We start from the raw sequence: 23,384 nt of genomic DNA, 5'->3' as shown, positions 1-23,384 counted from the left end.
CATCCACAAGAAGTTGAAAAAGGTGTATGGAGATGCAGCTGTCGATCGCAGTACAGTTAGTCGGTGGGCAAGCACGTTACGTGATTAAAGCAGGAAAAGTTATGGCTACGGTGTTTTTCGATTCCGAAGGACTCTTGCTTGTGAACATCATGCCCAGTGGAACCACCATAAATTCTTATGCATATGTGACGACAATGAAGAAACTTCAAGCTCGACTGAGTCGTGTTCGACCACATCGGTAAGAGAAGGACGTGTTGCTCTTGCACGACAATGCACGACCACATGTCAGTCAAAAAACCATGGAAGCGATCACAAAACTCGGATGGACAACACTGAAACACCTGCCTTACAGTCCTGACCTGGCTCCATGTGACTATAATCTCTTTGGAAAACTGAAAGACTCTCTTCGTGGATCAAGGTTTGAAGATGATGACTCCCTTGTGCACGCTGCCAAACAGTGGCTCCAACAGGTTGGTCCAGAATTTTATCGTGCGGGTATACAGGCGCTGGTTCCAAGATGGCGTAAGACAGTTGAGAGGGATGTAAATTATGTGGAGAAATGAAAATATTGTTCCTAACTGTGAAACTTTCAAACATGAAGAATAAACGATCGATTTTTTTAAAAAACAGCGTGCATTTCTTTTGGAGTGACCCTCGTATTTTATCCAGCCTCAGGCAATGCTATTCCGCCACAGGTTTTTGGCCAGTTTTCATACGGCAAATACCGTAATCCACAATGAAGAATATCGTCGGCTGAAATACTGATCAACTAATTTCTGCTCGGTGGCATTCTGAGTATATCGTACTCACTGACCTTTCTTCATGCCATGTAATTTTTGTTCGTATTCATGTCACAGAAATCTCAGTTGATTGTGTGCGCATTAAATGAATAATTTCTGTATGAACACTCGCACCACAATCACTGCTCTTGAAAGATATATGGGTGATGTTACGAGGACTTGAGGTATAGAGCACAGTTCAAGGTGCCAGTGCTCTAAATATTCGGGGAAACATGGCATATAGTCCAAAGTGTTGCTGCAATATACCCTAACAATTCCTGTGGACGAAGTGTCTTATAACTCACGAGCAACCATAATATTTATGCATGGTTTTCTTCAGGTATTTTTGTAGCAATTTTGGAATTGTGCTAAGAGTAGATTGCCGTAACGGGTGGGTAAGGATGGTAGGACCAATTTCATAATTTCTAAACGGTCTACGGAACTAACAGGTTCTCATTTAACTGTATTTATGTTGTTCCTTGGGACCGTGTGAGCCAGTAATACTTCATCGTGGAACAGCTTCGTACACGTTTTACAGAATGCTAATCAGATAATTTATAAACAAGAGAGATTCAAAAATAAACACAACAGAAAATCGAATTGTGAGAGACTATACCAATAAATAATACATTACAGATTAAAATTTTAACTACTGTGAGGAACTCGTCAACAATATAGAAGGAGCAGATCACAAGGAAAAATCTTTCAGCTTGGATTTGAATGCACTGCTCAAGGAAACACTATCGAAGCGCTTATCGTTTCCCCGTCTAGTGTTCACTGTATGAATGCTGCAGTTTCTCCCGGACAGTAGACATTGACAACAACAAATCCCATGACATCTTCAGGAATAACAGAGGTAGAATTCCAGGAGACATGATCAACGGGCTAAGCGAAGTTCGCGAACTGACACTGCAAATCGGTCTGATCTGGGCTAAGAATGTCCTAGGTGACGGTACAGAGTTGCACAAAATACGATAACGTCGCAAATAGGTGTGAAAGTAAGAAAGGTAAGGTAAAGTTGTAGTTCTTGTTGTGGTCTTCAGTCCTGAGACTGGTTTAATGCAGCTCTCCATGCTACTCTATTCTGTGCAAGCTTCTTCATCTCCCAGAACCCACTGCAACCCACATCTTTCTGAATCTGCTTATTGTATTCATCTCTTGGTCTCCCTCTATGATTTTTACCCTCTACGCTGCCCTCCAACACTAAATTGGTGATCCCTTGATGCCTCAGAACATGTCCTACCAACCGATCCCTTCTTCTGGTCAAGTTGTGCCACAAACTTCTCCCCAATCCTATTCAATACTTCCTCATTAGTTATGTGATCTACCCATCTAATCATCAGCATTCTTCTGTAGCACCACATTTCGAAAGCTTCTATTCTCTTCTTGCCCAAACTATTTATCGTCCATGTTTCCCGACTTAATTCGACTACATTCCATTATCCTCGTTTTGCTTTTGTTGATGTTCATCTCATATCCTCCTTTCAAGACACTATCCATTCCGTTCAACTGCTCTTACAAGTCCTTTGCTGTCTCTGACAGAATTACAATGTCATCGGCGAACCTCAAAGTTTTTACTTCGTCTCCATGAATTTTAATACCTACTCCAAATTTTTCTTTTGTTTCCTTTACTGCTTGCTCAATATACAGATTGAATAACATCGGGGAGAGGCTACAACCCTGTCTCACTCCTTTCCCAACCACTGCTTCCCTTTCATGTCTCTCGACTCTTATAACTGCCATCAGGTTTCTGTACAAATTGTATATATCCTTTCGCTCCCTGTATTTTATCCCTGCAACCTTCAGAATTTGAAAGAGAGTATTCCAGTCAACATTGTCAAAAGCTTTCTCTAAGTCTACAAATGCTAGAAACGTAGGTTTGCCTTTTCTTAATCTTTCTTCTAAGATAAGTCGTAAGGTCAGTATTGCCTCACGTGTTCCAACATTTCTACGGAATCCAAACTGATCCTCCCCGAGGTCCGGATCTACCATTTTTCCATTCGTTTGTAAAGAATTCGCGTAAGTATTTTGCAGCTGTGACTTATTAAACTGATAGTTCTGTAATTTTCACATCTGTCAACACCTGCTTTCTTTGGGATTGGAATTATTATATTCTTCTTGAAGTCTGAGGGTATTTCGCCTGTCTCATACACCTTGCTCACCAGATGGTAGAGTTTTGTCAGGACTAGCTCTCCCAAGGCCGTCAGTAGTTCTAACGGAATGTTGTCTACTCCCGGGGCCTTGTTTCCACTCAGGTCTTTCAGTACTCTGTCAAACTCTTCACGCAGTATCGTATCTCCCATTTCGTCTTCATCTACATCCTCTTCCATTTCCCTAATATTGTCCTCAACTACATCGCTCTTGTATAGAGCCTCTATATACTCCTTCCACCTTTCTGCTTTCCCTTCATTGCTTAGAACTGGGTTTCCATCTGAGCTCTTGATATTCATACACGTGGTTCTCTTATCTCCAAAGGTCTCTTTAATTTTCCTGTAGGCAGTATCTATCTTACCCACAGTGAGATAAGCCTCTACATCGTTACATTTGTCCTCTAGCGATCCCTGGTTAGCCATTTTGCACTTCCTGTCGATCTCATTTTTGAGACGTTTGTATTCCTTTTTGCCAGCTTCATTTACTGTAAAGTAAAGTAAAGTAAACAAGCATTCGCGTGTCTGTGTCACAATCAGTAGACATTATTCTTATAGTGAAGATAGCAGCTTACAGTTTCTGTGCTAGCTCTTGAAGTTCTGCTGATCATTACCTGCGATTCGTTTTAGAATCTAATGCCGTCGTAGTTGTCGTCTTCATTACGAAGATTTGTTTACTAGACCGCTCTACGCCGGTCTATCCCGTGCAAGCCTGTTCATGTCTGTGTAGCCACCACAGCCTACATCCATTTGAACCTGCTACTGCCATTTCCACCTTCCACACTTCCCTCAATTATCAAACTGACTATTCCTTGATGCCTTAGAATATGCCTTATCGACCGACGCTCTTCTTTCAGTCAAGTTGTGCCACAAATCACCTTTCTCGGTATAAAGCATTAAACTTTAAAAGCTACTACTCGCTTTTTGTCTGAACTGCTTATCGTCCGTCTATAGACAACGAGGCTACAAACTAGACATGTAACTTCTGTAAATACTTCCCAATATTTAGATTTACATTCCGCGTTAACAATCTTCTCAGAACAACTTTTCATGTTATTGCCGCTCTGCGTCTATGTGTAGTCTCAAGTACTTTATTTTAGTCATTCGATATGGATGGTATTATGTAGTTTCGCTATGTGTCGATATTGCGAGTATGAGGGAAATGTCCTAGTGTCAAAGTAAACCAGCTATAATAATTTCGATACACTAGTCAGCGATGGCATAAATCTGGCAAAGTGAAAACTGTTTCTTAACGTGGTAACATGGCTACTGCTTATCATTCACTATTAGTAATAAATAAAAACCCACGTACTTACCATGCGAAGATTATCAAACCGTCCACAACGGAGGGAACCGATTAGAACCTCTGGCAATTCTACGTACAACCTGTAAACAGAAAATTGAAATGAATAAAATTAATCACTTGTCAGTTTCATAAATTGTATTCTGTATGAGTGTACAATGTTCGCCAAAACTACACCGTCCTACACTATACAGCGTTACAAAATTTATTTGTAACTTACTAAAAACATTATTCTTCATTCATAATTACAACTTAATATTCCAACGATGATTGAAAAACAAAGGGCCAATGTCGCCGCAAGACCGATTTACCCGCAAAGCACGAATGTAAAACTGATCTCCTCACTTACATTTTTTGAAGACATATGGTGCCCAGTAACTTGACTAGAAGAAGGGATCGGTTGGTAGGACATGTTCTGAGGCATCAAGGCGTCACCAATTTAGTATTGGAGGGCAGCGCGGAGGGTAAAAATCGTAGAGGGAGACCAAGAGATGAATACACCAAGCAGATTCAGAAGGATGTAGGTTGCAGTAGGTACTGGGAGATGAAGAAGCTTGCACAGGATAGAGTAGCATGGAGAACTGCATCAAACCAGTTTCGAGACTGAAGACCACAACAACAACAACAACAACAACAACAACAATGCTGCCCAGTATACCAGTGATTAAAAATGGACGTTGACTTCCGTATACGGACTTCTACTCCGTTAAATTCTTCTGACTGCGTTACACTACTATGCCTAATAACCAATGTTTCACTTACTCCTTCAGCTGACCTTCGAGACACCACTGTTACGTGATAACAAAAACAAAGCAGCACCTGTTAAAATATAGCGATGTTCCACAGAAATGCAGTACCCAGAATAAGGCAGCACGAAACAGTTGTTTTTATTTAACAGGTTGGTTATAATTAAACTTTCGCTATATGAGCCAGTGTAGACAGAAAACTATTTACCATATGGGTTCCACACTCTGTAGGAACATTGTTCGTATTGTTCGCTGTAGGATTTGCGTTGTGTTGGTGTCATGACTTGCCGTTATGCGCCGGCAATGGTACGGCGATGTAGGTTTGAAACGCCAGCATCAGCATCTACTACACTTGCAGAGATTTGACATGTATCTGGACAAGATGAGCACGACTTTACTCATAAGGCTGTTTTATCAAAACAACAGCAATAGTGCTGCTGCTTGCTCCTTCCAAGTATAGACGTTAAAGGAAAACACAGAGGTAGTCTTTCACCACTAGGGTTGAAGGATTCGGCAGTGCCAACTACCTGCAGGTTTGAGAATTGCTCCTCGGAGAGGCCGACGGCGAACTGCACCACAAATTTTTGAGGAAGTTATTGTTGCCATGGCTTAGAATGATAGAATCAATGTGCGATCTGCAAGCAGTGAACGAACTTCGTCACTACAGCTGAACATTCCATGGTCAAACGTTCGAAAAGTGTTGCCAACAATTGTGAAATGGTATCTCTAGTGCGGTTGCAGGTGGTCGTCACAATGAGCAACATTTCTAACCTGCAACAATAACAAGGTACGCAATTAACAAATGTTACCCTCTCATGTGGAAATTAAAACGTGTTTCTTTCAATGGGTTATTCGTTATTTCTTTTCGTGTGTCCTTACAAACGTTTCCACGAAGTTCCGTAGTCTTATGACGACTCGTTTTTCATGGGTGTCCTCTCAGATAGCTAAAGTTTGATTTTAACCACCCTGTGCACCATAAAACGGTCCCACATTCCCACTGTACTTACCAACTGCATCTGTGATTTTTAGATTATCTGGGAAGCTGGTATCAGAAAATTCCTTTTGTTTTATTTCAGATACGAGTTTCATGGTTTCTCAATGGCAACACTGGCGCGTCAGTGACTGTTCAAATGATCTTTACAGGATAGCTAGCGGAGGGCAGCGAAATACACCGCGAACAGGTTAGTTACTTGCAAGTGGTTAATTTTAATTCTTATTCTGGGACAAACTTCGAGGTAAGCCTGAGACTTACTTATGGAAGAGAGTTGCCACTGTAGCTCTTAGGAGCGAGCGATTACTGGAGAAAAACTTTGAAATTTGTGGTAAGGTCTTATGGGACCAAACTGCTGAGGTCATCGGTCCCTAAGCTTACGCACTACTGAATCTAACTTAAAGTAACTTACTCTAGGGACAACACACACATCCATACCCGAGGGAGGACTCGAACCTCCGACGGGGGGAGCCGCGCGGACCGCGACAAGACGCCTTAGACCAGGAGGCTGAGGCTGAATACTGGAGAAGTGATGTCCTTTTACGATGGTATTGTAGTGTCGTTTTCGGCTGACATAAGATAATAGATTTGGGCGATACAGAAGAATCTTCAAGGTATCTGTGTGGAAGATGCGAATGCCAGGACGAGTGGCAACTAAGACCGAGAGTGGTGATCCCCATGGATCTGATATTTTTGATAAGGAACTTTGTAAGGAGCTCTCCTGACAACTGAGCAATTTTATAAATTTTAACTGTAGCGTTTCTGCCAGTGACAGTAACTCAGAGCCATCATTCATTTTGTTTTATGGAGCAAGCACAAGAAAGTGGCATCGCAGTGAGAGATAAGTGGACTTTGCATGGGGTGCATTGAAAGTTATTCATTGTGTGGGTATAGGATGTTCTGTAGAGGTAATAATGATATCTGGGCTCGTGGTGTTTATCTCGAACATGTTCGAATGTTAGATGAAAGAGAGAGGGCAAAAATTATATTGGTGTGTAGATGTTACAATTGACACACCGTAACATTTCAGATTGCTTAGTGCACGCAAATTATGACGCACGCAGTCGTGTCCACCAAAGAATGTGAAGACGGGTATAATGCTTGACGTCTGAGTAAAATTTCGATTACGCGATAAATCACACAAATCTAAAGGCTACAAATTCAACTGAATACTTACAGATTAAAATTACGAATAACTGAAACTGGAACGATAACGTAGATGCAGTACGAAAGGCAAACCGAAGACTGTGATTAATTAGCAAAGCACTTACGTACAGCAGCAGGTCTACTAAACTGACTGCCAGACGTTTGTCTGTCCTCTTCTGGGGTGCTTCTGCGCGGTATGGGATCCGCATCGATGGAACTGACGGAGGACATCGAAAAAGTTCAAAGGAAGGCAGCTCGATTTGTGCTATCGTAAAATAGGGGTGGGGGGTGGGGTGGGGTGGGAGGACAGTACCACGGACATAATAAGTGAATTGGGGTGGCAACGTAAGTTGCGGCACGATATTCTGTTACCAACTTACTCACTTGACTGTGCAAATATTTTGATAGCAGCCAGCTACATGGGAAGAAACGATAATCATGATAAAATAAGAGAAATCAGAGCTCGAAGAGAAAATTTTAAGTGTTCGTTTTTCCTACCCGCTGATTGAGAGCAGAGCGGTAGAGAAATAGTTTGAAGGGGTTCGATGAAATCTATGCCAGGCACTTAACAGTGAATTGCACAGTAACTATGTAAATGCAAAATGCCGTTTAGGTGTGTGAGGCACAGCTACGGCATCTACAGTTATTTTAAATTAAAATATCCTGTTAAACTGCGTAAGTTAATTTCTGACACTTCGGAAAGCTCGCGTGTTTGTAAACTTGCGGAGCACCTTGTGGTTCACGGACGCGAACAGAAGCACACAAGCTTGCCAGAGGTTCCATGACATCCTGGGATTGATCTCTCAAGACATTAAGTCAGATATGACAATAGAAGCAAAATATCGACATACAATATAATTACTGTGGGAGCAAGTTTTCTAAGACGGAAAAGACAAATTAAGAGATAAGAAACAGCAAAGCACCGATGTCTTTTTTTTTTTCATCCAAAGACAGTATGGAACACTTGGAAGAGGATTCTATCGATGTTCGGCACGAAGTCCTCCGTGGTCGGTGCTGCAAACCACCGGCGACATAATCGGAAAAACTGACCCCGTTGTATCATACATGAAGGAGGGCCTGGGGCACTGTGCTGTGGCCAACGACATAAAAGACGACGCATATACGGCAAGTATTATAGGGTTTTTTTAACAATATAATGGAGGTGGCGGGCTAAACCAAACGAAATTTTATTCTCTTAGCACCAAGTTCCGTAAACAGGTGCCTCAAACTTTTACAACTAAAATTAGAGAGAAAGTACATTATCCTAAAGTGAGTACTTCAATATACGCAAATAATGTTTGGAAATAAATATTTCAGGCGCTGCAAGGTCTTGAATGGTCTATGCTTGTGAGGCACGTGTTTGTAAACTGCTTATGTTTCACAGAAAATAGCTGCCCGCCAAATAGAAGTTGCTGATGTTAACTTGAAAAGCAATAGACTATTTTTGTGATGAGTTCATGGTGGGGCTTAACACTGCTCATGGCCACTTTCAGAAGGTGGAACATTGTTCGTTACAGGATCATCCACTTACTGTACGGTGCAGCATGAGGTAGTACCAGGAAGCAGAGGAAGGCGTGGGAAAGGCGTCATCCTGATTGGAAGAAGTTTATAGCCATGGATAGAAATAAGAATCTGAGTCGTTCAGGCCACAGAGAGCTCGCCAAGGTTTTCAATAAAGATTGTTCAAACAGCAGAATTTGATGAGATTATGCTGAATCATGTGCGAGATGATTCATCAGAAAGCCTTTTTCAACTTTTCCTTGAAATACATATTTCAAAGGCCACAGGGTACAGAGGGAATTGCAATATAAACCATAAACAAACTGTGAAAACACTCTAGAAAAATGCCTTGGAATCCAGAGTTCAGTACTTCAGCGCCAAACTTCCTGCAGCAGGGTGAGCCACGGCGCGCCAGACTTGACGCGTGTAGTGAGTGCCGTCCAGGGCCCGCTCTGCCTGCCACTCAGCTTTGCTCCGCCCCTCTCTGAAGTAACCGGCATAGCGCGCCATTGCAATCAGCATTGCGGTGCGGCATTCTGCGGTCGGCTCAATCCTCTGAATGCGGCAGAATCGTGGTGTCAGCGCTGTTTACCCAAGACTATTTGTTTGTGGTGTGAATGCCATTCACAGGCCCAGTAGCTGTTTGAAAAAAAAGAGGCAGTCTAGGGACCTATCGCCATAATCCTCTACAATGAACTGGAATGACAGAACAGAGTGATGAGAACTCTTAATTCGCATAAGCGACGGGTACTGCTTATTTGTTATGAAACGGCATTATAGTACCATACAGAAAAACATTTTTAAACTTACAGATGACAATGAGAGTGCAAAAAATTACAACAGTCGACAAACATGGTTCATTGTTCTTACACCAAGAAGCACATTGTACTAAATTTGCAGGCATGAAGCACTTGAAGAAACTGGTGGTACGAATAGTAAAATTTCTGAACCCGCACCCACTATTCCATTTCCAGTTGCAACAGTTTTCAGTGGAAATGTACGAAGAACAGGGAGACTTCATATATTACTGCAAATAGTGCTGGCTAAATCACAGGGAACGCCTAGGTTAGTTAGGTTTAAGTAGTTCTAAGTTCTAGGGGACTGATGACCTCAGATGTTAAGTCCCATAGTGCTCAGAGCCATTTGAACCATTTTTTTGAACGAAAATTAGAACATCCGGAATGGATTGCAGACTTCGCATTTTGAGTGGATTTAATTGCACACTGCCCCCATTACGACATTACAAGGTAACTTCTTTTTGCTTTAATGGGGGTGGACTTAAAAAAAATAGCGTCGTAGAAGGGACTCATTCTGACAAAGACAACCCAGTTCCGTAAGCTCAATGGCGTTAAGGAAAGCGTGAAGTTTGAAGAATTCATTAGGGCCTTTCGAAAATTACAACGACAGTTTTATAAAAGTCTCGAGGACACTGTCAATCGTACATCTACTGCGGTTTCAGTTCAAAGCACACCTGTGCATGTTCAGATGTAGCTCACTAACCTGCAAGGTAATTCTAGTTTTAATTACCAATCTTTTCACATTAAAGCTATACAAGACGTCGACACTGCTTTTCTCAGGCATATTTTCCTGTCTCTCTATAATTAGGTTGCAAAAGTGCTACAATATTTCGATCGACATATTTGTGTGAAAGAAATTTTTTCGATTATGAAACAAGTCACAATTACATGGCACATTGAGAGCGAAATTCTTTGAAATTGTCTACGTCCGTTCCTATGTCTTCAGTTTGTACCAGGAAAAAGTTATGTTACGTCTTTAGCGTGCCAAAAGTAATTAATTAATAACGAAAAATTGTTTTGTTGTTGAGATATGTGAAATACAAAACCAAGTCACATGCAGTATGACTTTACTGCCATTTTAAGTGTGGCGCGGTCGCTGTTTTCCCCCTTCCCCTTCTCATGCTCAGACAGCGCGGCGCGGCGGTGACGGAGATGTGAGGAAAGGCTGAGCGCTTCGTCGCTCGGGCGTGCTAACCGAAGTCTCGGCCACCACTGTCCTACAGTTTGTGATGTTCTCGCATGAGGCCTCTTTTAATTGCTATTGTAATATCAACTGGGACAATAAGCATGTCTGCTGGGATACAAAATGCAGTAGGTTCACTATAAGAGCGCTTGAACGGTGCATGTTACCTGATCGTTCGACATGTTTTCGACAGTTGTCGGAATATGTACCACCGCTATGTTAATGTTCGCGACTGCCTAATTAGGAGATACGTCGTTAGACTGGAAGGTGATCACTACGAGAATTTATTTGTATGGCGAATAATGAAGTCATCGTCGTATGAAAATCCAGTAGAGCTGAAACGCAACGGGTTGGTAGGGTCCCAGCTGTATGTGTAGCTGTACAACTGTCAAGAGAATGTGGCAAAATTTGAAGCGCCGTTCTAGTGCATGGTTAGAGAGTGACAGTGGTCATATTGAACACATTCTATAAAATTAAATTGCTGCTATGTCATTTTAATTGTTTGTGGCAGTAATAAAATATTCATTTCCGTCCCGTACTGTATCTCAATGTACTCAAATTAGGATCCTCTGTATTACATATACAATGAGGTGACAGTCTTGGGATAGCGATAGCGATACGAGAGCTGCTATAGATATTTCTGGCCTAGGCAACACTAAGTGTTGCCAGGTGCAATCTGACATTTCCATTGGAAAGTTTGACATTTTTTAGCATAAATGTACTCAGAACTTTTTGACTTACGACAATTTTTTTTTCTTTTACAGGGACTTGAAGAAATCAATTTGGCACAAAAATGGAATTAACTCGTGAACATTTTCGTGCGATCATTTTTCACAACTTTCGACGTGGATTATCACGACAAGAGTGCATCGATGAACTTAAATCTTTGTATGGCGACGAAGCACCATGCTATAGCACTGTGAAAAACTGGTACAACGAATTCAATCGTGGCCGACGCTCGCTCAAAGACGAATTCCGTGAAGGGCTTCCAAAAACAGCCGTTGTGCCAGAAAACATCGATGCCGTACGTGAACTGATAATGCAAGACCGTCATGTGACATACCGTGAGATAGAGACATGCCTAGGCATTTCTCCCACCAGCATACATTCGATATTGCATGAACACCTGGCCGTAAAAAAAGGTTTGTTCTCGTTGGATCCCGCACAATTTGACAATCGCTCAAAAGAAAGCTCGTGTGGATTGGTGTAAAGAAATGCTGAAAAAATACGATCGCGGTGCTTCAAAAGACGTTTATAAGATCGTCACAGGTGACGAATCATGGATCTATGCGTATGAGCCCGAAACAAAACAGCAATCGACCGTGTGGGTCTTCCAAGACGAGCCAAATCCAACGAAAGTTGTTCGTGGAAGAAGCACTTCGAAGCAAATGGTCGCCTGTTTCTTCGGCAAAACTGGTCATGTGGCGACTGTTCCGCTTGAGCAACGTAGGACGGTCAATTCTGAATGGTACACCACCATTTGTTTGCCTTAAGTCTTCGGAGAAATTCGAAAAATGAACAAGAGAAGACGAATCATTGTGCACCATGACTATGCGAGCTGTCACACATCGGCTCAAACCAGCGCCTTTTTCACCGGCCAAAACGTCGAAGTGATGGGTCATCCGCCGTACAGCCCTGACTTGGCACCCAATGACTTCTTTTTATTCCCACACATCAAGAAAAAAATGCGTGGTCAACGATTTTCGTCGCCAGAAGATGCTGTTGCAGCATTCAAAAACCATGTTTTGGAGGTGTCTCAATCGGAGTGGAAAAAGTGCTTCGAAAATTGGTTTGAGAGCATGCAAAAGTGTATAAATCTTGATGGAGAATATTTTGAAAAACAATAAACCATTTTCGTTGATAAATATTCGTATTTTCATTATTAGGCCAGAAATATATATAGCAGCCCTCGTATGAACTTATGCAGATTGCGGTAACATCGTGTACACAAGGAGTGAATGGGCAGTGCGTAGGCAAGATCTGACATTTGTACTCAGCTGATTCATCTGTAAAGGTTTCCTACGCGATCATGGCCGCACGACCGGATTTAACAGATTCTGAACGCGGAGTGGTGGTTGAAACTAAACGCATGGAACATCCCATTTCGAAAATCCTTCGGGAATTCAATATTCTGGGATCCACAGTTCAAGAGTTTGCTGAGAACACCAAATTTAGACATTACCTCTTACCATGGACAATGCAATGGCCGAGGGCCTTCGCCTAACGACCGAGACCAGCAGTGTTTGCGTAGAGTTGTCAGTGTTAGGAGACGAAGCTACACTGTGTACAATAAACGCAATAATCAAAGTGTGGCAAGGAACGTATCCGTAAGGACAGTGTGGCGAAATTTGGCATTAATGGGCTACGGCAGCCGACGACCGGCCCAAGTGCCTTCCTAACAGGACGGTACCGCCTGCAACGCCTCTCCTGGGGTCGTGAGAATGTCGGGTGGATCCTACACGACCAGAAAACCGTGGCCTGATCATACGAGTCCCGATTTCAGTTGGTAAGAGATGATGGCAGCGCTGTAGTGTGGCTCAGACCAAAGCTGGTGGTGGCTCCATACTAAAGTAGGCGGTGTTTACATGCGATGTACTGGGTCCTCTGGTCCAGCTGAACCGATCATTGACTGAAACTGGCTTTTTTCAGTCATTTGGAGACCATTTGCAGGCACTCGTGGACTTCATGCTCCAAAACAACGATGGAATTTTTATGGGTGACAGATCGCCACGTCACCTGGCCACAATTGTTCGTGACTGGTTTGAAAAACATTCTGGACAATTCGAGTGAATGATTTCGCCTCCCAGATCGCCAGACATGAATCCCATCGAATATTTGCGGGACATAATCGAGCGGTCAGGTCGTGCACAAAATCCTGCAATGGCAACACTTCCGCAATTATGAACGACTATAGAGGCAGCATGACTCAATATTTCTTCAAGGGACTTCCAACGACTTGTCGTGTCGGACAAAAGGAGGTCCGAACGATGTTAGGAGGGATCCCATTACTTCAGTAATTTCAGTATAATTTTGACATTACAGGTTTGCGGCGCTTTCCTGACGCCGCGTATAGACAGCTTTGAACAATAAGGTACAGAAGATAAAACTTTACACAGTTGTCAAAGCGGAATGCATGTCACTTGTTATTTTGTGTATAGTAATTTCTAGTCCTTCCAAAAGTTACAAGTGCCGAAATTTGTAACTGATGGTTTAAAAAAATGTTTGTGAACTTTAAAGCAATCAATTTCCTTCTTGTCAATCAATTAAAGGCATTGTAACAACTTGTAATACGCAGTTATCTGCAATTATAAGAGACAGGGGGTTTTATAATATTAGACTGTAGCAAAAGTGGTGTCTGTTTCGATACTTCATTTACCGGTGTAAAAGCAACCTAAAAATCCGTACCAAACAGCTCCACCGTGCAGAGGAAATAATGTCTTAGTTGCCAGATCGCGTTACGTTGGATCATCGTTCACTGGTTCATCGTCGTAGCTCATACTCACAAAGACGGCGAATGCGCTAGAACGCATGTGCAGGAGGCGCGGGAGCTGCCGCCATTGTCGACTACAGCCTTTAATTGTGCGACTGTGCCGCGGAGCCGTATTTTTAGCGAACAGCTGCCGGCAGCTGGTGCCCTATTGCATTACAGTCCATTCCTCGACCTAGCAGTTCCAAACGTCGACTATAATCCACCGCTGGCCACCCACGATAATCGGTAACCTCGATCACTCGAAGGAATACTGCCGCCTGTGCGCGCGAATGTACATTCTCATCGCAATCCTATGGACATACTCAACAAGTCACTTTAAGTCGTGCCACGGGAAGTGTTTTCCCCCTTTCCTGCTCCAATGGTGAAGGTTCTGTGGGAACAACAACTGTGGGTAAGCTGCGGCATGATCTCAAATTCTTCCGATTTTACCGCTACAGTCATTTTGCAAGATACACGTACGGGCAAGTAACACATTGCTTGACTCCTCTTGGGACATATCTTACAGGAATTACAGTAAACCCTGCCGTGGAGTACTACGTCTACCTTTGTAGCTTGTGCTTCTGCGGTTCAATGATAATATAAGTGACGCTCTCATATTCACTACACGAATTCCTAACGAAATGTGTTGCACTTCAGTGGACCATTATCATCTCCTCTGTTAAATCTACCTGTTAAGTATCCGAGATTCACGAGCGATATTCAAGACTCAGTATTGAACTATGTACGCTATTTGTTTCGTTGCTTAATGATAGTTCGTCAGAATTCTGCCAACGAGCCCAGTCTGGCACCCATCTTTCCTGGAACGAGTTATATGGTACGCAACTTCAAATCGTTCTCGCGGCGTGCTCCAACACTCACGGAAAAAATTGTCGTTGTAGAAAAGGAAAAGCAACTGTGCTCTAATCCACTATATGTTCCGTAGAATATCTTCAATAAAAAAGTAATATCAAATTATTTCAAGTTTTTTCCTTGCAGAGATATGGAGTACAAGATGCTTTCTTGTGTCCAGATATCCTCTACCGATGACTCCCATACAAATTAACTGATCTATGTTTCTGTACTTTCAAATGAAACTGAGCAGAAGTCCATTTTTCACATTTTTTAAAGTAGTTCATTAGACTAATTGTGAATAACACCCCTGAGTCCATGCTGCACCAAAAACGTCCTTTAAATAATAATAATAATAATAATAATAATAATAATAATAATAATAATAATAAAATAAAAAACTGTGCAGCCTATCTGTTAGGAATTGTAGATATTTGTGGTTATTTAGCACGACGCCATTAACATAAAGACTAATGACACGATTCTAGAAAGCGCGCACCATACACTCACAGACCAACGCCGTTGTTAATACACTTTTCTCAACCAGCGCGTATTTCCAGTACAGTCTGTAAAACACCGCATTGTTAATGTCTTGTACCATCGTTTGATTGTTTTTTTTATGTAAATCGAAAGTTGTTTCAACTGTAATTACAAATAAACTTATTTTGTGGGTGTGGACTATTCCTTTCATAGATCTCCAGAAAAAGGGTAATATCTGTGAAACAGTAATGCTGCGATATGGACTGGTAACTGGAAGCCTAGGTCGTGTAGAATAAACGGTTCTGAAATACACTGAAACAATTGTTTTCTTGAATAATAGTTAAATTGTATCACCAAAAGCCCACAATCAAGATACTATGCACTACTCTCTCTTGCTTAGAACCGAAAGTGGTTTAAAGACGCTAAAGAATACATTGTACATCATAAAACGTAAAGTTTCATAACAGAAGTACTGCCTAAATTTATCTGGATTTTGTTTTTGAGGTTACTGTTAAGGAACCACAAATGTTTTCATGCGCAGTTTTACAGAATGTGGCCAAGTAGCTTGGCGTACCCGCAAATGTTAGTTCTTCACCTGCGCACACGGCTCATCCGCAGTGCGACGTCCGCAGCAGGTCGTTAATAGCGCCATTAGTTCAGGGAGCACGCCGGACATGTACGCTCTGAATGACAATTGGCGGGAGCGAACACCGCAACTTTGAGCGCGCTGCGTGACTTGCATGGTGAATGCGCAGTGTATTCTGTAGCTCAGCGGAAACAATGCTGCGCCGTGCCATTGAGGCGCTCGCTGTCTCAATAACGTAAGCAGTATTAATTTTTCAATGGTAACAAACTGTTCACGCGGAACAATGCTTCGTACTGAAAGCGAGGCGCCCGCTGCCTGGCGAAATACGTAACTGTGCGCCGAGCTTAGGCTGAACAAAAGCCGCTCGCTCGTCGCCCGCGGATCAGCCAAGGAAGAGCCCAACACATTGTGCTCCCCCAGTCACCTGCGACCGGGCCGCGCACGTCCGACTGCTGCACACCTGTCCGCCACCACAACCTCCTCCTCCTCCTTCTGCCCCCCCCCCCCCCGTCTCCCACCAACCTGACTTCTAGTTCCTGTTCCTTTAATCCTGCATCTTTATGCAGTTCAGATACTTAATTGCTTTCCTATACTTTACCAATCGTTTCGCAACAAATGTATAAGCTCAAATGGTTCAAATGGCTCTGAGCACTATCGGACTTAACTTCTGAGGTCATCAGTCCCCTAGAACTTAGAACTACTTAAACCTAACTAACCTAAGGACATCACACACATCCATGCTCGAGGCAGGATTCGAACCAGCGACTGTAGCATCCGCGCGGTTCCTAACTGAAGCAAATGTATAAACAATCGGGACTTTCATCACATAACTACCGGTTTCGGTTACGTACTGTTATCTTCAGGGCTGTGCGTGTCGCGTCGCTGGGTAAGCACTGCACGTGCTACTTGAAGCTCGTAACAAGTAGTCGACAGTTATACAAAAGAGTCACAACTTAGAAGGTTGAAGGAACATGTGTATTCCTTACGCAATAGTTAATCTGTAGGAATAGAGACCTGAAGATGGCTCTACACAACCGAAATCAATGAATGATTCTATACTGTTTTCGTAACAAGGCAGCTAATAGTAACTACGGAGATCGCAGTTTTTTTTTTCCTCGGGCGTTACGTCAATGTTGTTACTTTGAATTAATAAACAGTTTCTCCGTATTCACCGAAAAAATTTCGAAATTTGTGGTAAGGTCTTATGGGACGACAACTGCTGAGGTCATCGGTCCCTCGGTCCCTAAGCCTACACACTACTTACTCTGGCTCAAACTAACTTACGCTATGGACAACACACATAAACACACCCATGCCCGTGGAGGGCTCGCACCTCCGACGGAGGGAGCCGCACGGACACCGACAAGACGCCTCAGAGCGCGCGGCTACCCCTCGCGGCTCTTATTCACTGAATTTCTTCTATTGTTGACCATCTGAAACAAGAGCCCAAGATCTGTAATTGGGTTCTTTTTTCTTCCTCTTCCAAACACTTTGTCATATCACTTTTTCATCCAATTATTTTCTCTGGTTCACAGTGAAAACCCCTCCGTCTGATTTTTATCTTTCTCTTTCCATTATAAGCTGTTTGCTTGGATTTATTCTGATTTTTCCTGAACAGAACACCTTCATCCAAATTTGTTGATCTCATGTCCGTCTTTTTCAATTTCAACAACACATTTATTTTTGTTAGCTGTTATTCTCATCTGTCTCCAGCTTCAGAATATTTCAACGAATATGTTCTGCTTTTCCCTCCACTCGTACTATTTCCCCCATTTATCAATGTAGCAATGCATTTAGCTGCATAGTACACTATGTTCAAATGGCTCTGAGCACTATGGGACTCAACTGCTGTGGTCATTAGTCCCCTAGAACTTAAAACTACTTAAACCTAACTAACCTAAGGACATCACACACATCCATGCCCGAGACAGGATTCGAACCTGCGACCGTAGCAGTCGCACGGTTCCGGACTACGCGCCTAGAACCGCGAGACCACTGCGGCCGGCGTACACTATGTGATCAAAAGTATCTGGACATCTGGTTGAAAATTACTTCCAAGTTCGTGGCACCCTCCATCGGTAATGCTGGAATTCAATATGGTGTTGACCCACCCCCAGTCTTGATGACAGTTTCCACTTTTGCAGGCATACGTTCAATCTGGTGCTGGAAGGTTTTTTGGCGAATGACACCCCATTCATCAGGAATGCTGAACTGAGAAGAGGGATCGATGTCGTTCGGTGAGGCCTGGTAGGAAGGCGGCGTTCCAAAACATCCCAAAGTTGTTCTATAGGATTCCGGGCAGGGCTCTGTGTAGACCAGTCCATTACTGTCGTGCAACCAATCCGCCACAGGCCATTCATTGTGAATAGTTCCTCGATCGTGTGGGAAGATGCAATCGCCATCCCAGAATTGCTCTTCAACAGTGGGAAGCAAGAAAGTGCTTAAAACATCAAAAATGGTTCAAATGGCTATGAGCACTATGGGACTTATCTTCTAAGGTCATCAGTTCCCTAGAAATTAGAACTACTTAAACCTAACTAACCTACGGACGGCACACACATCCACGCCCGAGGCAGGATTCGAACCTGCGACCGTAGCGGTCGCGCGGTTCCAGACTGTAGTGCCTAGAACCGCTCGGCCGCCCGGGCCGGCCGCTTAAAACATCAGTGTAGGCCTGTGCTGTGATAGTGCCACGCAAAACTACAAGGGGTGCAAGCCCCCTCCATGAAAAACATGACCACACCACAACACCGCCGCCTCCGAAATTTGCAGCTGGCGCTACACACGCTGGCAGATGACGTTCAACGGACATTCGCCATACCCACACCTTGCCATCTGATCGCTACATTGCGTACCGTGATACGTCACTCCACACAACGTTTATCCGTTGTTCTATTTTCCAATGTTTACGCTCCTTACACCATGCGAGGCGTCGGTTGCCATTTATCTGCGTGATGTTTGGCTTATGAGCAGCCGCTCGACCACGAAAACCAAGTTTTCTCATCTCCCGCCTAATTGTCGTAATACTTGCAGTGGGTCCTGATGCAGTTTGGAATTCGTGTGTGGTGGTCTGGATAGATATCTGCCTATTATACATTTTGACCCTCTTCAATTGTCGGCGGTCTCTGTCAGTCAACAGACGAGGTCAGCCTGTACGTTTTTGTGCTGTACGTGTCCCTTGACGTTTCCACTTCACTATCACATCGGAAACAGTGGACCTAGGGATGTTTAGGAGTGTGGAAATCTCGCGTACAGATGTATTACACAAGTGACATACAATCATCTGACCACTTTCGAAGTCCGTTAAGTTCCGCGGAGCTCCCCATTCTGCTCTCTCACGATGTTTCAAAAATAGCTCAAATGGCTCTGAGCACTATGGGACTTAACATCTGTGGTCATCAGTCCCCTAGAACTTAGAACCACTTAAACCTAACTAACCTAAGGACATCACACAAATCCATGCCCAAGGCAGGATTCGAACCTGCGACCGTAGGAGTCGCGCGGTTCCGTACTGAGCGCCTAGATCACGATGTTTAATGACTACTGTGTTCGCAGATATGGAGTATCTGGCAGTAGGTGGCAGCACAATTAACATAACAAGAAAAACGTATGTGTTTGGGTGTGTCCGGATATTTTTCATCACGTAGTGTATTTCTCTGGTTTCATAACCGCATTATATCTTCTTTTTTATTTATTGAAATAGATTTTTACTGTAGATATTGTTGGTGAAATTGTACCTTTAAGTAAGTTTCTCTTCCACCTCCATTTAAAGAATGTTTTCAATTTTAAATGCCGTACAAGTTGAGCAAAATCTTTAGGGTGAAACTTATAAATGCTATTTTGAGATCGCGAGTTCCATGGTCGGAACTGAAAATTTCAGGTATTACAAGGTGTTGTATCAGCAATACGTCGGAGTCATATGTTTGTAAAGTGATGGTGACAACAGGACCGATCGCCGAACCAGCAGTACATCCATGGATTATTTTGTCAGTACGATGATGTTATATAAAACCACTCAACTGAATGGTCAGGTATGCTGGACAAGATTGTATTTATCCTCTCTGAGCACTAGCCCTCTGGAAGCATAACAATGCTGTCCAGGTATGCAAACAAGACTATAAATTTAACTGAGTAACATAAAAACTTTGCTGGATACAATCATAATTGCTAGAATATAATTAGACGTTAAGATCAATGCTGTACAGACAATATGTAGGGCTTTCAATGGTCAATAGTACAGTCAGTAGAAAAGGATCTTTCGAGTTACTCGGTTGCATTATCACATAAAACCCTAAACATACTTTAAAACCTGCAATCGAGTTGAACTGTTAAGTGTACGCCTCAACCGAAGCTATGTAATGATAGCCTTACACCCAGTACAAGGCAATGCATTTTAAAAAGTATCGTAAATATATGGAGCAAGAATCTGGGCATTAAAATCCATCTCCTTCAAAGATTTTAAGCGCTCTCCAGTGAACAAAAATTTCAGGGACTTCAGGGGCTGTCGAGTTAAGGGACTATAAAGTAGGGTCATCAGTTCCTCGATGCAGAGTTAAGTCATCCGTAATTAGTGACGTACGCGTAGTACGTGATCATCTAGGAACGTAGGAGTGATAAGACCGTGGCATTGGAGGTAATACTGATGCTAGAGCTGAGAAAGAATTAACGGAGCAGTGTGTAGATCGTGCCGATACGTAGGTCAGAGCAGACGACGGAAAAAATGTAGGGAGTACGGAAGTCACCAGGAGATCGAAAGAGGGCCGACAATTCTTGCGTCGAGGCAGAAGATCGTGAAATGGAAACCATAGTGAAAATACGTATGATGAAGTTTTCCACAGATGTGAAGTGAACTGTATCTATTAAGCCTGTCGATCGCTTCACGTCGCTCATTTCGGATCAGAGCGCGCAATGGTCACGCAAATAACCCTAGAAAATAGTGTATTCCCCCAAGTATGATTGTCTGCTGAGAGATTTCACCAGTTTTCATCCCCGCGTAACGAAGCTGTCGTGCATTTCCTTATACATGAGAATTCTCGTCCGCACACTGCAAGGGAAATAAAAGACGCTCCTGGTGCGGTTTCGATGGAAAGTGTTTGATCACACACCATACAGATAGGACTTGACTCCCTCTGCTTTTAATCTTCGCTCACATTAACTGCCGGCTTAGGAGGGTAGTATTTTAGCACAGGCAACGAGCTGCTGACTAGCATAGAGGATTGGCGGTTGTCTTTCTACGGCGAGGGTGTTGGAAAGTTGGTATAATGCTACGAAAACGTCTAAGTCGGAGCGGCACCTTTGTAGCGAAGTAGCTGGAAGGTGAGCTAAATGTTGGAAACCGGATGTTACATTCCGAATAGGCCTCGAACTTGTAATAAATTGAAGTTGCCTAATTATTCAAATGAATATATGAGCTTAATACGATTTTGACTGATTATATTTCATTTCAGCTCGAATGAACTGCTAATACTCTGAAGCTTTTCTTTTATTGCCAACAGATGCTCGAGGATTTATGCTCCACAAAATGCGAATGGAGATTTCAAAGCTTGTTTACCACTTGCGGAGACAGACCGTGTCGGTTTCAAAATTCGCCGTAATAAACAAAATGATGTGCTAGAGTTCAAATCCAGAATAGCTCAGCCATTCCCAACGAAAGAAGAGTCATAGAAAATAAAAAGAGAGACAGGACTTCAGCCAGTATCGAGGAAGAACTACTATGCAACAAGCATCAGGGTCCAAAAAATCACTTCCAATTAAGTCTACCCGAACTGAAGCAGAAGGTCACTGGCTTTAGGTAGCAGCCACAAGTCAGAGATGTAAAAGAAGGGACAGACAAAATTCATGTGTGGTTACTGTAGCGTTCATCTGCGAGTAAACAAGATAATAAACTGTTTCCAAGATTTCATGAGTAAGGCTATAATGTATTACATATAATTATTTAAAAATATATGCCACCATTTATTTTTATTATTTTTAGTCATGTAAATCCTATCAATGTATCATATAAATGTTAAATACAAATCTTTTAATAAATGAAGTGTAGTAAGCCTCCATTTTGTCACATGCCTATTGTAACACAGAAGAGTAACACAGAACCACCAGCGAAAAAAATTCGGCGGAAACGAATATAATTTATTGGCTTCACTAAAAATCTTGCCAATTCCGTCTCGTTCGATAGAACCACCGCCCAGCTAGCTACTTGGCACCACAGCCGAATATGAGCTTGTATACACATGCTCAACGCCAAAATCCACAATGATGCAACCAGAAATGCACAGTCGCGCGCGGAAACGGCCTTACGAATTCTCAGATCACCTTCCACCGACTCCTAACATACACACGACGGGAACACTATCTTTGTCCGAGACGGTTCTCAACGTTTATACCGCACGAGGCCCGACGGCCGACTGCTGTATTACGTGAGCTCCGAACTGTTCTATGAAATTAATTAACAATAGGCCCAGCCCATGATGAACAGGAGCAGAATGTAGACATTTCATTCGTCGTTTTCGGCTCACACTTCCCTCCGTGTTGTGCTACTTCCTGCAAGTACTTTTACAAACTTCTCTGCAATGGGTGCTGGAAATGCGGAAATCACTTGACCAAGGCGGTATCTTACGCCCAGATCACTACTCAGTTAGGAGTGTTAGGGAAAGCCAGGTCCATCAACTCCGGCTGTAGAAACCTCCTTCGGGCGCGGTCACAGAGGCCGCCGACAACGGCCTGCAGACGCCGATACCAAAGGTCGCCCTAGGGTGGGGGGGGGGGGGAGAGCGTCTAGATATTACGTACTGTGATCTCATTAGCGAACGATACAAAAACTTACTGCCTTATCAGGTGCACCCATTTAGCGATTTACTTCCACACTATGATAATGCATCATCCCGTCACTACCGTACTGCGCTAGAATACTTTCAGCAAACCCACACACACATGCACATGCTTCTGTACTTTTCCTCTCTCTGTTCTCTTCCTCCTAGGCACCGACCTCCATCACAGTGCGTATAACGGAAATCGCTATTGAGAGAGCGGCGAACGCGTTGAACCTATCTCCGAGCAATTGCCCCCACCCCGCTCCATCACTCTCACATCGCGGTTAAGGGTTAAAAGATCAGGACGGGTCCACAATTTCAATGTCTCTTAAGAGTCCATGCTACGAAGCGTCGCTGCCGTCATCGGAGTGCGAGGGGGATGTTGAACACTACTAAACGGCATGTAACTCGGCAGATAGGGTGTAAGTGCCAGAGTACTGGTCCAAACGTCGAGGGTTCAATACCAGTCGGCCAAATCACATTTTTATGTCAGTTTGGAAAGTGTCAAACCAGAATGCCTTGTCTCCATTCCAGCGATACGTTATTATGAAAACTGGCTTCATTTTTATGTGCAAATAATAGTCAATTTGATATGCAGA

The 23,384-nt window shown here is 43.0% G+C and overlaps 1 protein-coding gene across 1 annotated transcript in view; it reads right to left on the bottom strand.

Moving 5' to 3' along the window:
* LOC126363182 (uncharacterized) overlaps positions 1–23,384 on the bottom strand; it is a 1,127,484-nt gene that overhangs the window by 358,728 nt on the left and 745,372 nt on the right. The window contains exon 7 of the mRNA XM_050007943.1: positions 4,243–4,312. Within this exon, the coding sequence (XP_049863900.1) occupies positions 4,243–4,312 (70 nt within the window). The remainder of the gene's footprint in view (positions 1–4,242; positions 4,313–23,384) is intronic.

This window comes from Schistocerca gregaria, chromosome 1 (genome assembly GCF_023897955.1).
Source record: "Schistocerca gregaria isolate iqSchGreg1 chromosome 1, iqSchGreg1.2, whole genome shotgun sequence".
NCBI lineage: Eukaryota > Metazoa > Arthropoda > Insecta > Orthoptera > Acrididae > Schistocerca > Schistocerca gregaria.
The sequence above is the reverse complement of the archived record's forward strand: the minus strand, read 5'-3'. Positions and strand labels throughout refer to the sequence as shown.